Source organism: Castor canadensis, chromosome 2 (genome assembly GCF_047511655.1).
Source record: "Castor canadensis chromosome 2, mCasCan1.hap1v2, whole genome shotgun sequence".
NCBI lineage: Eukaryota > Metazoa > Chordata > Mammalia > Rodentia > Castoridae > Castor > Castor canadensis.
The window spans coordinates 82536516-82552058 of record NC_133387.1 but is presented as its reverse complement, the minus strand read 5'-3'; the positions used below and the strand labels follow the sequence as shown (position 1 = coordinate 82552058).

General features: G+C 37.8%; 1 protein-coding gene and 1 pseudogene across 1 annotated transcript; one reads left to right on the top strand and one right to left on the bottom strand.

The window, feature by feature from the left end:
* Positions 1 to 4692: 4692 nt before the first annotated feature.
* Tomm7 (translocase of outer mitochondrial membrane 7) lies at positions 4693 to 12708 on the top strand. The gene is made up of 3 exons (XM_020186422.2): positions 4693 to 4877; positions 8459 to 8507; positions 12479 to 12708. The coding sequence occupies exons 1-3, from the start codon at positions 4775 to 4777 to the stop codon at positions 12492 to 12494; spliced, it is 168 nt and encodes a 55-aa protein (XP_020042011.1). The 5' UTR covers positions 4693 to 4774; the 3' UTR covers positions 12495 to 12708.
* Positions 6522 to 6608, bottom strand: LOC141421059 (U6 spliceosomal RNA; annotated as a pseudogene).
* Positions 12709 to 15543: the final 2835 nt, after the last annotated feature.

Genomic DNA, 15543 nt, shown 5'->3' with positions numbered 1-15543 from the left:
CCATTATATTCCCTTTTATATCTTGTAAATTTAGACAATGTGATTTTATTTCCCTTTCAATAAAATAAATTGAATAAGAACTAAATTCTAAAAGTGCTTTTATTGTGTACATTTTTTCCCCACTTAAAATATTCAGCCACTTTCCAGAGACTCTCTGGCTAAAATCCAAATTTCTTGACATTAAGACTTTTTTTCCCCCCCTCCAATTTGCTCTCATTATTTCTTGCCTGGTGCTTTCTATTCTATCTAAAATACCTCTCTCTTTTTTTCTCTGTTTCTCTCTCTCTCCCACACTCCTCTCCCCCATAATGGTATGTGCTCTGGCATTTCTTCTTTTCTTCTGCTTCCCTAACCATAAAAATCAGCTTGGGGGATTGGGGGTTTAGGAGGATGGGGGTGTAGTTCAGTGGTAAAGCTCTTGCCTAGTGTTCTAGAGGCTCAAGATTGAATCCCTAGCACTGGAAAAAAAAAATTCAGCTGGGCACTGGTGGCTCATGCCTATAGCTCATGCCTAGCTATTTGGGACGCAGGATCAGGAGGATTGTGGCTTGAAGCCAGTCTGGGCAAATAATTCGCAAGACCCTATCTTGAAAAAAAATTCATCACAAAAAAGGGCTGGTGGAGTGGTCCAAGGTGTAGGCCCTGAGTTCAAGCCGCAGTACTGAAAGAAAAAATGAAAAAAAAATTCATTTTTATGAAGTTTCCCCTGAACTTCCCAGTCCTTTGTAACTTCTTTTCTAAATAAGTTACTAAATCCTTGGAGGGGGAGCAGTGGTTGGGTATGGCAGTTTTCTGAAACTTCCTTTTCCTGGCAGAGCCTTATCCTTGGTTGATGTCCCAGAGATTTTTTTTTTAAGACAGTATCTCCTATGTAGCCCAGGCTTGCTTGAAACTTGAGATCCTCTTCCCTCAGTCTTCACAGTGCTAGGATTATAGATATGCACTCACATGCCCAACTTTAGTAACTCTTTTTTTTTTTAACTAATTTCTTCTTTGTTAAAATTTTATATCATGCATATGCTTGTTTGGTGTGTTTAAGAATTCTAAGTTGAATCATGCAATGAGAAATGGTTTATCTGCTCAAAAACATCCTAGTGGAAAAAGAGAGGGCAAAGAAAGAGTTAAAATCCAAGAAAATACATGGTGTTTGAATACTGATGTATTTTTAAACAAACCATTTCTGAGAAATAAGATGCAGAATGAATTTTTCCCTCTTTTTGATTTGGCTCATCAAGTTGGCTGCATTTTGGAAACTAAGCCTTGTTTTCCTGGTAACCATGGTGAACTAATTAGATTTTCTGATAAGTTATCAGCTAGTTCTAAGGTCTGGATTTGGAGTAAATGGCAGTACTGAGTTCAAACTTTGACAGTGTACTCTTGGTATGTGATCTTAGATTCACATGACTTCAAAGCCTGTGTTCTTTTCTTCATGCATCGTATTAAGATCTATTGGAGACAAAATTAAAATATTGTCTGGATGACTGTTTTTCATTATTCTTGTATTACATGTTTCCACTTTTTTGGCTGTGTAAGTAGTCGGTACAGCCAGTTCCCACAAGGCTGGCAGCTTTAGAAAAAACTTCAGAAAAATCTTGATTTTTAAAACTGTAACTAGTAAAAATGAAGATACAAGCAACAAACAATAATAGTGACAGCTTACATTTGACTACATTTTTACTTAGCGAGGCACTGTTTCATGCAGATCATTTCTTTGTGTTTACTGATGAAGGTGGAAACTACTGCTATCCTTTTCTTCAGATGAGAAAAGGGACTCAGAAAGATTAACTAATTTGATTATGATCACATAGCTAAGTGATAAAGCCACCAGGATTTAAATGCAAATCTTTTGCCCCTGGGTTTTGGGTTTATTCTGGTCTTTATGTTACTGTTTTTCCAAGGATTAGTCACGTGCACATGAACAAGTAATTTCCTAATACCTTGTTTTCAACCTTTAAGTCGGGATGGTATCTCATAATTATCAATAGCACCAGGATCTGAATAGCCTCAGTACCTGATCTTTTAGAATGAACAAATACATTATGGCTTATAATGTAGTGTTACTAATTGCTAAGTACCATGCTCTCTGTGAGGTTTGTCCTGATTATTTCAGCACAGGCTAGCTTTCTCCTCCTAAGTTAATTTTCTTTTTGGTTCCAATAAAGGGTACTTTTTTTTTTTATCATGGGGTACTATCTTTTTTTCTGGGTACTATCTTTTATCTTTATGATATTTCTTACTATGTGTTTAACACTCCAAGGTTTGCAAAAAACCTTTCATAAACATCAGCTGCTTTTCTCTCTCACAAAAAAACATTGTAAGAATTACACTTATTTTCAGAAGAACAAACAGATTTAGTGAGGTAGCTCTTGGTAAATCACCAGAAATCTTCAGAAAGAGGGTGACAGGAGCAGAACTTTGATCAGAAGAGTTGACTACTTACGTAGTAGGATGGAGACCACAGATACGAAGTCCACTTAGCTTCTGGCTATTATTTTAGTTTACTCTAGGCTATATGGTACTAAACCAGAAGGGCAAAGCAAGAATAAAGAAGAGAGTCTTGACCTTTTTCCTCTAATAAGAAATGTATCAAAGGAACATAACATCCATCAGCCATTACAACATTGCTCTCATTTCCAACCCTATGTGTAGGAGTCAATGTCAAGGTGAAGCTACATAAACTTTACCACTTTGTAGAAGTCAAGAAGTGAGACTACTGCACAAACCCAGAACTGGGCAATCATCCTAGACTAACTCTTCCAGCTTGACCCACAAGTCCTACTGATTTTACATTCTTAATGAGTCTCACTCACATATATTCTCTCCAGTTTGACTGCCACTGGCTTCTTCAAAAGTTCCTTGACTTTCCTAGGCAATGTTAGGTGTCACCTATCTGCTTTTCTATCATAATTTATGCATAACCTTCTTGTAGTACTTAGTATATATACAAATATATTCACATTGCATTGGAATCAACTGTTTACTCACTTCTAATACACTCAATGATGAACTCATTAAGAGCATGCTTCTTTAGAAAGAAAATCTTGGGCTGGGGGTATAGCTCAGTGGCAAGTGTGAGGCCTTGGGTTCAATCCCCAGTACCTAAAAAAAAAAAAAAAAAAAATTAGAAAATCTTTTATCTCTAGTGGCTACCATACAGTAAGCCTCAATGAGTGTGTGAAAAAGGCAAATGGCATTGGTATTATTGTTTAGCCTGACAGGATACTTGCCACATTCATTGCATTCTTACTTTGTATCAGGTATTTAGATGAAAAGATGAGAAAGAAACAGTTTCTGCTCTGGAGGAGCTCAGATATTAGAAGGGGCAATGTAGTATAATGATTAAGAGCACAAACTGTGATCTTGGATCAATTATTTAATATCTGAGTTCCAGTATCTTTATGTATGAGGCCCATAACATAAATTTTAGTTTTACAAGAATTAGTAAAGTACTAATGTATTGAAGTACTTAAGCCAGTGACAGACATAGTAGCACAAATTGTTGTTATGAAGATGATCCAAACACAGACATGACCATAATGCAAAGGGAAATCTTTAGGAGCCATTGGACATCTTAAGATTCACAGAAAATGTGACTGTATCTTGAGAATGAGCCAGGAAAGTCCTCAAGGTCAAAGCCTTAGAAATATCTTAGAGCCTTAGCAAGAAGTCCTAGACCTGGAGTCAAAAGCTCAAATATGACAGCAGTCAGGCAGTTACTGTATCAGAATTTGGGGACGCAGGCTACCCATTGGAATCACCTGGGGGAACTTCAAAGGCAAACCAATGACAGTCCCTCTTTCCCCCTCATTAGAATCTCTAGGAGTAGGTCTCCAGCAGGAGTATAGCTTTGAGTGCTGCCAGAGTGGAGAACTGCTATTTTACACCAATGAGGGCAAAATGGGCTAAAAGGAGTGTCATTTACCATTAACGTCCCTTAATTGTTGCAATGGAATTCGCCAACTTTTAAAAGGAGTTTCATGGGGAAAGTTCCTAACTCCGAACATGTGGAGGCCGAGGGGTGTGTCAAATAGAACAAGGGTAGTTTCTAACCTCCCTTGCAGTTCAACCTCTGGCTTGAGGAAACAGAGTCTGAGCCAGAAGCCAGTGGCTCACGTCTGTAATCCTAGCTACTCAGGAGGAAGAGATCAGAAGAATCGAGGTTCAAAGGCCCACTGTCGAGTAGTTCGTGAGACCCTATCTTGAAAATACTCCTCACAAAAAAAGGGCTGGTGGAGTGGCTCAAGGTGTAGGCCGCGAGTTCAAATCCGAGTATTGCAAGAAAGCCTGAGAACTTAAATTATACAAGATTATATTAAGCAAATCAGACTGAGTCTGATTTATCTTTTCTAACTTAATTAACATTATCTCTCCTTTTCTAATTTAATTAACATTCCTTCTCTATCAAGGAAGGAACAGTTGGAGATTGTGTGCTCTTACAAACGACCTCTTAGAGGTCATTCCGAGCTAAAGGAACTCCAACAGCACAGCCTCCAGTAACCGACAGCAACCAGGGTAACCAGGTAATTAGAATTTTGAGGAGGAAAGTGAACTCTTGACTCTCGTAAAGCAAGCCGAACTAATCACGCATGCGCCTCCCACTGGCGGCGCGGCGGAGGAGGGAGGAGCAGAGCTTGTTAAGGACGATGAATTACGACCTCTGCTGGGGACGCTCACGACTCCTGCCGTAAAGGCGCGTGCGCACTTCCTCTTCTTTTTCGGATTCCCTACGCGGACGCTGCGGTGAGGCTCCTCACTGCGCCTCTACGCCATCGCCATGGTGAAGCTAAGCAAAGAGGCCAAGCAGAGGCTGCAGCAGCTCTTCAAGGGCGGCCAGTTTGCTATCCGCTGGGGCTTTATTCCTCTCGTGATTTACCTGGGTCAGTGGGTGAAGAACGTGGGAGAAAACCGGAGGGAAGGGGCTGTGAAGTCGACGAACTCCATCTTTGGCCTTAGGGGGCGGGAGCAGGAAACGCTGCCAACGCCGCGGTCGAGGCAAATGGGGTGGATTTAACTTGAGCGCGAGTTCTTTCCTTTACTAATAGAGCGGTCTTTACCAAGTCAGGTAATCCCTCGCATTCTGTACTTAACGTGTGTAAAATGGAGGTAAGACCTACTTTTCAGGATGGTCTGGAGGGCAGGTAGATGACCCGATGTATGTGAAAGTGACTAATTCCCTGACACTAGGTGGGTCTTCAGCGCGTTTCTTGCCGCTCCATTTGGGCCTGAGTGGAAAGAAGTCTGATTTGGGACTTTGGACACCTCGTAAACATGTCACTGCCTTAAAGCACTTGTGCAGTGCCCTTTCTGCCCTCTCACTTGTACAGTTTGGATGATTTTTTTTTTTTTTTTTACTGGCCCCATTTTACAGGGGAGGACACTGACCATAGAAAACTCTTATATTCCTTGCCCAAGGTCACACAACTACACTGAGGGGGGCTATAGACTCAGGCAGTGGGACATCAAGGCCATAATGCTTTATCATTCTGCTATACTGCAAGGATTTGTCGGTACCCAGGCAAGTATTTTTACCTAGGGCTGCACACCGGGACCTTGTCTTGTTTCTGAGTAACTTTTCTTTTTAATCTTATTGCCCTTTTCAGGCAGTACTGTGAAAGGAAAACAGCATAGGTTTTTAGCCCAGCTCTTGTCAGTTTAAACATAGTGTTTGACACTTCAGAAACTCATGGTTCACACTTTAAAGTAGGATCTTAACAAAGTGCTACTTCCAATTTATTTTAAGTGTCATGCATTGTATAAGATACAGTATTCTTAGTCTTGACAAAACCTTTGAGTAGACCCAACATTTTTCAGGCACCCGTGGCTATAAATTATAAAGGTCTTTTTTCCTCCCTTATTTTGAATGCTTTTTTTTTTTTTTTTTGGGTGGGACTAGGTTTTGAACTCAGGGCTTTGTGCTTGCAAAGCAGGCACTCTTCCACTTGAGCTGCACCTCCAGTCCAGTTTTGCTCTGGTTATTTTGGAGATTGGGGGGGTCTCAAAAATGATTTGCCCTGGCTAGCCTCAAACCTCAATCCTCTCAGTCTCAGTCTCCCAAGTAGGTAGGATTGGTTACAGGTCTGAGCCACAAGCACCCAGCCTGAATCAATTTTTAAAAGTATTACTTACCAACATTTTAGTGACTTTATATAGGTATCAAGGATTACAGTAAATGACAGCTTTTACAGGGTGTGTTGTCACCTTTATTTCTTGCATCCCCTTGCCCCCCAATTTTTAACTTAATGATCAAAGGCTCCCCCACCCTTCCCCAACAGTGTCTCACCATGTAGCCCAAGCTGGCTTTGAACTTGAGATCCTCCTGTTCATGTTGGAAATATAAGGCTGTGCCAGCCACTCAAAGGACTTGGTTTGGCTGTTCAGACACTGAACTAGTTCTCCTTTTAGCTAAGTAAGGTATGAGGTGGGAAAAGAAAAATTAGAAAAGATAAAAGAGCCCAAAATATGTTTTTTAAAAAAAGGAGAAAAAGAAAGGTATGGAGTCTTGATTCTTTCCCTATTTTTAAAAAATTAGGGAATGCTTCACAAATTTGCGTGTCATCCTTGCTTTGTATTGTTTCAATTTTAGTATATGTGCTGCTGAAAGCGAGCACTCTTTCTCTTTTTTATACTGCCACTTTTAATGGTTGGGAATGTGGTATCCTATTTTAGCCTGCTTTTACTTTCTTTGTCCCTGTAGTTTTCTTTGCTTCTCTGTAAGTCTTACCTCTTCCTCTCTCCACCGCCCCCCACTTTTTTTAAGGTGGATTCTTACTATGTACACCCAGACTGGTCTTGAACTTGCATCCTCCTGAGTAGCTGGGAATATAGGCATGAACCATAATGTCCAGCTCTTTCTCCTCTTTTTGAGGTTCCTTTTTTTACTGTTAGAAAGTTGTAACTGGTTGCTACAATACTATTTTCCAATGGCTTTGTTCTGAAGAGTGGATAATGCTTTTCTTTTCCATACTAGAGTATTTTTTTCTTTACATTTTATGCACACTGGTTCCCTTTCCAAGGACTATTATGGGATTTTTGCCTTGGCATGCAGCTCAGGTCATTCAAGATTGATGTTAAGATTATCTTTCCAATACTTATTCCTTGTTTATTATTGTCTTTTCCCTCATAGTGTGTACAAAGTTTAATTTTATGTTTAAATTGCTTCCCAGGTTTTTTTTTTACTTCTTCCATCTCAGCAGATTAACTTCTTGTGAAATTTAGGTTTAAACATACCTCTTAGAGCTTCATGGAGTATATAGTATTATGAAATATGACAGAAAGTACACAGTGATGAAGAATCTGTCTGGGCATTACCAACAAAAAGGTTTTAATGAGCCACAAATTGGAGGACAACTTTCCATGGTCTCTTGCCTTTCTGCAAGTCTTGTGAGCACAGGTTCTGATGAGCCTTTGTTATCTTTTGAGGATATTTGTGGAACAAACAACTTTGGAAAACAGTGCCTCCCTCCAGAGCTCAGGGGAGACACGCATATAGCATATTACAGAAAATTCGGGCCCTCTTTGGGGTTTTGCATTGGTTCTTGGGTTACTGAAGCAAAATGATGATACTCTTTACTAATGCTACTGCTGGGAGTAATAAGTTCTCCTTTGCATATGAATGACTCTGAACCTTTTGTCTTCTACCAGCATCTGTGAGACTGCTAGGCTAGTTTGTTATCTTGAAAATAAGGTAAATTTTCAGATCTCTCACAGTTTTTTTTTTTTTTTTTTTTTTTTTTTGAGATAAGGTCTTACCATATAGCCCAGGCTGGTCTCAAACTCAAGATCCTCCTACCTCAGCCTCCTGAGTGCTACACCACCACATCTGACCTCTCACAATTCTTTTTTTTTTTTTTTGTTACCTAGTAGGCAAACTTTTGTTTTTTTCATTTATTCACATGTGCATACATTGTTTGGGCCATTTCTCCCCCATGCCCCCTGCCCCCTCCCTCATAATTCTTGATATTCTTAATTTTAATCAGTTATTTCAACAGATCAACATGTATGTCAGCAAATTAATTAAAAGATTTATTTAATCATACTTGTAATGAGTTGATTTAATTAGGTTGTCTAATTATTGAATTTTTTTTCTATTATCCTCAGTTGTGCTTTCAAAACAGTTTAGTTTGGTTTTCTAAATATTTGTATTCATGTTTTTCATCAAGATGATGTGGGAGTCATGGTAACATTTCTAGGTAATGACTAACAGTGAAAAGTAGAGCATGCTTAGAACTACTGTGCTAATTCTGTATATAGTAGATAAAAGGTAGCTTGCCCTACCAATTAGACCTGGACATAGTTTCATACTGTAGTTGAAACAATTCTGTAGCACAGGTTAGTCTAGTGTTGGTAGATCTGGGAATCTAAAATAGCCATCCTAGATGGGATTAACAAGAAAATCTTGATTGTAGATTTTTTTTTTGTCTGCTAGGTTTTAGTATTTATTTTTCTTTTCTTTCTTTAGGATTTAAAAGGGGTGCAGATCCTGGAATGCCTGAACCAACAGTTTTAAGGTACTGTTCTTAAAGATAAACATTTCAGGGCAAATGTTCATGTGCCCTGAAAATGTTCATGTTCCCTTCATTGGGAAGCAAAAGCATAATAGTGGTAGTAGTTGACATGGACCTTTACCAGTCAGTGTAGTCTTGGGCTACACTGAAAAAAAGCTTGTGGATCAGGTTAGCTTGTGTTTCCAGGTAGCTTCTTTCGCCTTCTGAACTTTTTATTTACTATGCTATATTCATAATAAAAGACATTTTAAAAGGAAAAGAACTGAATTATCCTACCACATTAAAAGGTGAGCTATTTGAATTTTTTACATTCCCATCTTATCCTTATTCAGATAAATACAGCTTTTTATATCACTCTACCAAGGGTACATAGGATTTTTTTTCTTCACATAAAATTAGAGTTGATATTTTCCAGTTGCTGATTACACAGGTTTTTCAATTTTTCAGTATTTTACATAATGATACATTTTAATATATTTAGGTGTTATATATTTTGATTTATTTTCTTACAGTAATTTCTCATGAGATTAGTAAATCAAAGTATATGAACACTTATGGCTCCATAAATTCACTGTCACTTTCCTTCCTCATAAACAACCTTGTTGGTGTTGCATAAGCACTTGTAAAAACTTCATACTCACCCAGTATCCATGTTAATACACATATATAAGTATGTGTCCTTGTTTTTTAGTATGCTTTCATTAATGTGACAAAATACCTTAAGAAACTCAACTTACAAGGAAGAAAGGTGTATTTTGGTTCATGGTGTCAGAGGCGTCAGTCTCTGGTTTCTTGGCCCTGTTGATTTGAGCTTTAGGTAGCACAGTAGTACATCATGGCAGAGCATGTGATAGAGAAGGCCTAGTCACTTCATGGAGGAGAGGAAGCAAAGAAAGAGAGACAAAAGGACAGAAGTCTTAGTAGCCCCTTCAAGAGCATGCCCCCAGTAATCTAACTTCCTCCCACAAGGCTACACCTCTTAAAGGTTCTTCTACCCCCAAAAAACTTCACAGGCTAGCACCCAAGCCTTTTAACACTTGAGCTTTTTAAGGGACATTCAAAATCTAAAATAAAGCAGTTTGTGAAAACTCTTATATATATGCTTATGTGTATATTTTTATATCTGTATCTCCAGAATCTCAAACAGGTGTGTTCTGGAAAGAAGGACTGATGGCACTATGAGGACAAACCATTGACCATTGCACACTGGTGTTGTGGTGCTGTGGGATTTTAGCTTGGCCCTCTGTCTCACAGACATCTCTTGTATTTTGCCTTAACAGACTTTACTGGCTATTCTAGGTCTTCAGTTTCTTCAAAATCCTCCTCTAAGTCACTTTTTTCCCCTAGAGTGGGCAAAAAATAATAATACAGGTTGACTATTCCATACCCAAAATGCTTGGGACTAGAAATGTTTCAAATTTCAGTTTTTCAAATTATGGATGGCAACCTATAATAATAGTATTATTCATAGTCACCTATAATCTATCAGTTATTATTTTAGGTGCTTTATACATATTATTTGTATTGTCGTGTCAGTCCTTCAGAACAGGACAGTCAGTATATACTTATTTCCAAAGTCTGAAGTCCTTCTACTGGGTCACATGGCCCCCTGCAGGTAACCTTACTACTCAGCACATTGCCATGTGATACAAATTTCTTCCATCTGCTGTGCTTCACTGGCATCTTCTTTTCTCAGAAGATGAGAAAAGTGTATCATTTATTTCCTTAGAGAACAATTACCTTGGAGCACATTATCCTAGATGGGACTATTGGGTCAAGCTATGTGAATTTTTCCCAAGCACTGGAAATTATCAAATACCTTTTCCCAAGAGGCTATTAAACTTTCTAAGCTGATGTTCTTCTTTTATAAGTGGACATAATAATACCTACTTCATAAGGTTGCCATGGGGATTAGATAACAATACTGTATGTAAAGTGTTAGCAGTATTTGTTAAGTAATGTGATCAAAAAACTGTTAATAGCAGCTTTTAATCTTTTCTGTGTCATCTCCTTTATCCCTACCTCCTTTTTAAAGAACAGCATGCTACATGATACTGCATGCTAATCCCAGAATAAAATATTTTCATGCCTTTGCCTATTTGCTTGTGTTTCCTCATTCTGGAATGCTCATTCCCATTAGTTTCTGCCTACAACACCTGCTTTCTGGAAAGCCTAATCTCAAATGTTACCTCTTTGCTAAATCTCTTCCTGCTTTTCTCCTGGCTGAAACTGATCCCATTTCTGTGTTCAGCAGTAATCTTTGGTGTCTGTCAGTTCTCTACCTTGTATTATGTTTGTAGCTTATTTACATTACATTTTATTTTCCCTGCAAGCACCTAAAGTAGCTGTTTAACAAGTGTTGAATTAATTAAGGGGGCCTCACTCTTGGTCCTTGTGCCTTAGGTAATCTAGGATCCAGAGTGAGGATGGAATGGCCTCAGTTATTATAGTACATTTTGACCCTTCAAAGTTAAAGGTTAGATGTAAAAATTCCCTGAAAGCTTTATTTCTTCACCCTAATGTCTTCTCAGTGCTCCCCTCCTTTTTTGTACTGACCTTTAAAATCTTTTCTGTCATTAGAGTGTCTTCTGGTCTCCTTCCTAGGTGTACTTCCATTTTAGGAAAGAATTGATGCCTACTTACAGAATTTCATACACAGTGCTGGCTGCACTGGGGAGACTACTAGAGCGGTCTTCCTGGATCGTCTACTCTGTATCCTGAATGGGACAGAATTGTGTACATGATGGTTTTCATTAGTATAAAAATGCTGTTTATTAATATAAATTCTATTGCTCATATATAAATTTATATAATACTTATGTAAATGATATAGTTAACAATTTATTGATTTGTTTCCTTTGGTAGGTTGTTGGGCTTTTTGTATCAGAACCACATTCATCTTAGTAGCCCAGTGTAGTATATTGTATGTGGTCAGCAATTGTTGATTGATAGGAATGCCATATTCAAAATGTAGTATTTTAATGCGTAAGAGGTAGTAGCTTAGTGAACATCATTAAGGCAAATAACTTAACAAAGAGAGTCATTATTTGTATTGTATGAGACAAAGGAAGACTTGAATGCTAATTACATTGAGAAAGAGATATTGATTGATTGGTAGATGGATGGATTGCAGTGGTAAGGATTGAACCTAGGGCCTTGCGCATGATAGAGTGCTCTACTGTTGAGCTATAGCTCCAGTCCTGAGAAAGAGATCTTCATAGTTCAAGTTTATTTTCATATCTTAACTGTATGCTATTTAATAACATATTTGATAAATAAAAATAGATGTATGTTTCCCCCCCCCCCCAGGCACAGAGAAAATAAACTTTACAGAACCTCATTGTCCTTTTATAATGCAGTTTTACTCAGAATTTAGACATGTTAACTTCTTTTCTCCTTCCTGGATCCTGTTGCTTCCAGTTAACAAATGATTTGAAAGTGTGGGCTCTTCAGTGGATTTAGAATGTTTGTGGTAAGGATTAGGTGAAATGGAAATGGAGGCCAATGCCCTTAGAGTATGGGTAGGCCAAAGTTAAGGCCAGTTTACATCCCACTCTTCCACTTAGAACTTGTAACCATCTTAATGGCTTAGTTTCCACAGCTTTAAAGAAGGGATTATAACTGGGAGTTGTGGTAGGCTTTCTACGCAAGTCTGACTCTCAGAATTAATAATAGCTTTATTATCTGGGTTCCTCAGTCCTTCCATTTAATGAAAATCATTAATCATTTATCTTTTGACTGACTTCATTTTACATGTCAACTTACATTTTTCTTTTCATTTCTTTAAATCTAGTTCTGTATGTTTGATTTATATGTTTGTTTATTTAATGACATTGGTCCTTTTCTTCTAGTAACTGAATTTGACAGATAAGCAAACACAAACATAAATGTATAAAATCTTCTAGTTCTTCAGCTATTTATAAAGTTTTGTTTCAGGGTTTAATTTATTTTTTTCCCCTTCACAAACATTTTAGCCTACTTTGGGGATAAAGGACTGTTTGGTCATCTGGATATGGAAGCAATCATCGAACAGGGTCAACATGGAAGATGTGTGCTCTGGCTGGGATAAGAAATGGAACATCGTTCAGACAGTCAATCATAAGTTGGATGGCATGGGGCTCTTTTCAGATGCATCTATGGCAGAATGGAACTTCTACTGACTTATTTATAATAGATGATCAAAATAAATATTTTAGCAATGTTATGTCTTGAGTCTTTATTGAATTGAGCATACTAGGACTATCAGGTAAAAATTAAGCCCTTTGTTACTTTTTCAAACAAAGGTATGTGTCTGGATGCTGGCTTAAAAATAAAAACATTTCCAAGTCAATTCCTGGTCATTCACTTAACAAGTTGGAATTGATAATTCCCTCACACAGAGATGGTTTAAGGTGGTAAGAATGGAGACAAATTTCCTGTTGCACTGCATTGAAATAAAATTATGACTACAAGAAATGGGAGTTCCAGTATCTGCGTTGCTAGGGGAAATGGCATTGGGGAATTGTATGTCTGATTTGTTTGTAGGTTAAATGTGAGTCTAAGAGTCTCATCAATGTTGTTAGCAAACTAGAACTGACCAGACAGTAGCCCATGGGGAATACACAGCACAGTTGCACTTCTGTCTTCTGGTAGAAGAAAAGGCAGTTAATTAATGGGAACTAGTTGTCAGTTATAGATACTGGTTTCCTGGGACCTTTATCTGTATTAATTTTTGTGTTTTTGCGATAGGGTCTCCCTGTGTACTTCAGGCTGGCCTAGAAATTGTCATCTGAGTGTTGGAAGTACAAGTATGTGCTGCCATGACTGGCTTTTAGCCTGCATTTGCAGCCTACTTCATTATTTAGCTTTTTCCACTCTCCTAACAAAACAGCTGTATTTACTTAGTTTGGAAGATAGAAATATTGAAATAAAGTAGAACCTCAAGACATGACACATTTTGGAAGAAGCCTATTGACTTTTAAAAATACAGTGTTGAGGTAGAGAATGATCATTTGTGAACGTAAATCAGGTGTTTGGAGCTGTTACAGCCAATTTTTTTTTCTTTATTTCTAATGTAAATGCATCTTGGCTGTTTAGATCTGTTTCATCAAGTATTGTTTGCTGTGGAGATGGGGAGGAATGGAAGCTTATTGTATAAGGGGAATTATTTTAAATGGAATTTTTAAGAGTTGCTTGCTGGAAACCAGTTTTAGTAAGTAGCTTCATTTTAGTAAATTGCTTCAGCATCTCTGAATGTATGTATGATGTTGCTAAAAAAGTTTTTTTTTCTTGGTGTTACTGGGAGTTGAACCCAGGGCATTGTGTTTGCTGGCCAAGTGCTCTACAGCTTGAGCTATAACCTCAACCCTTGAGCTGTTTTTAAGTCCCATAGAGTTACTTTAGTTTGTGGCCTTCTCCCATTTGTTTTTGCTAAGTGTGTCATCAGTGAATTACTATTAAGTTAATACTCTGCTGTACATTTTTCTTTACCTTGTCATACAAGGTTTCTAAAATTGAGAAAGTAAAGCTGTGGCAGGTGTCCATTTTGATAAGCTAGTATCAATAATTCATTCCTTTTTTGCTGAATAACAGTTCATGATAAAATTATACATGGATAGTGTCTGGGTTCCTAATTTTTAGCTGTTAAAAAAGCTATAGGATTTGAGATCAGTCTGTTTTTTAACCAAATCCAGGTGATTTGGATGCAGGTCATGTTTAAGAACTGCTGCTGTAGACTTGCAGTGGCCTTCCTGCTTCTGCTTAATATCCATAGTGATCCTTATTTTCCATGACATGTCAGGCCCTGTGTAATCTGGCTTTTACATGCCTTTGGTGTCTGTTGCCTTGGCTCATCATTTGCACTCTTGCTGTTTGGTTATCTTTCTGTCCCACAGAAGGTGAGGCATGTTTCTCACATTATAGTCTGCACTGTTCTCTCTAGTAGGATTCTTTTCTTCCTGTTATCCACATGCATGGCTTCCTTTCTCTATTCTAATCTCAGTCCAAATGCCATCTTGTTAAAGAGGACTTCGTTGGCCCTTGTGTAAAATAGCAAACCTTATACCTGTTGTGTTCTACTCATTCTTTCCCTTATGCTGATCTTTTCTTTAAAGAACTTTTACTAATCCAGTTGTACACATATACATGCACACATGTCAAGTTATATTTTAACTTTGAGTGTGTGTATACACTCTTTAGAATGTAAACTCCATAGATGTGGTACTGTCTTTTGTATTTTTAGAGCTTAGTACAGGTTCTGGCATGTAATAGGTGTTCAATAAAGAATGCATGGGTTATGGGATTGTATGAATTAGGTGTAAAATTCTTTGTGAACTGGAAACTTGCATAAGATGAATCATTGCAAAAGGCCAGAATTTTTCTCTGCAGGAGTCATGATGGGTAGTTAAAATCCTGGCTAAGGACTTGACATCAAAAGATGTTGGGAGGAGGTAACACAGGAAAGGGATATTTACTGTGACTTGTCACTTCATTCAGTCTCTACAAAAGCCTGGGTAAGGATGATATTATGTCCACTTTGCAGATGAAACAGGTGTGGGAAATTTCCCCCCAAATCACAGAAAAAAACTTGAATTTGAACCCAGATCTGCAAGTGGTACAGAATTATTGGCATGTGCTACTTTTTAAAATACTTTATACAACTGGTAAAATGTAAAGCAGACAACTGTAAGAACAGAATGTCAGCATTTCAAATTTCAGAGAGTGTGTATGTACCTTACCCAGTATCTAGGGCCTTATACACAATAGCACATAAAGCATTCATATCATAAATCTATTATAAAATTATGCCAGTTATAATAAATACTAAACATTTACTTTTGTTTTCTTGAATAGTTTACATTTTAGTTGAGGAATATTTTACATGCAATAAATGAACATATCTTAAATGCATATACAATTTGATAAGAGTGTTGCCTATCGTATGTAGCCTGTAGCCACTACAAGGTGATGGAAACCAAGATCTTAAGTTTAGTATTCTTAATGTATCCTATTTGGAAGATGACCAACAAATGTTAACAAGATTGGGCTGAGCACTAGTGGC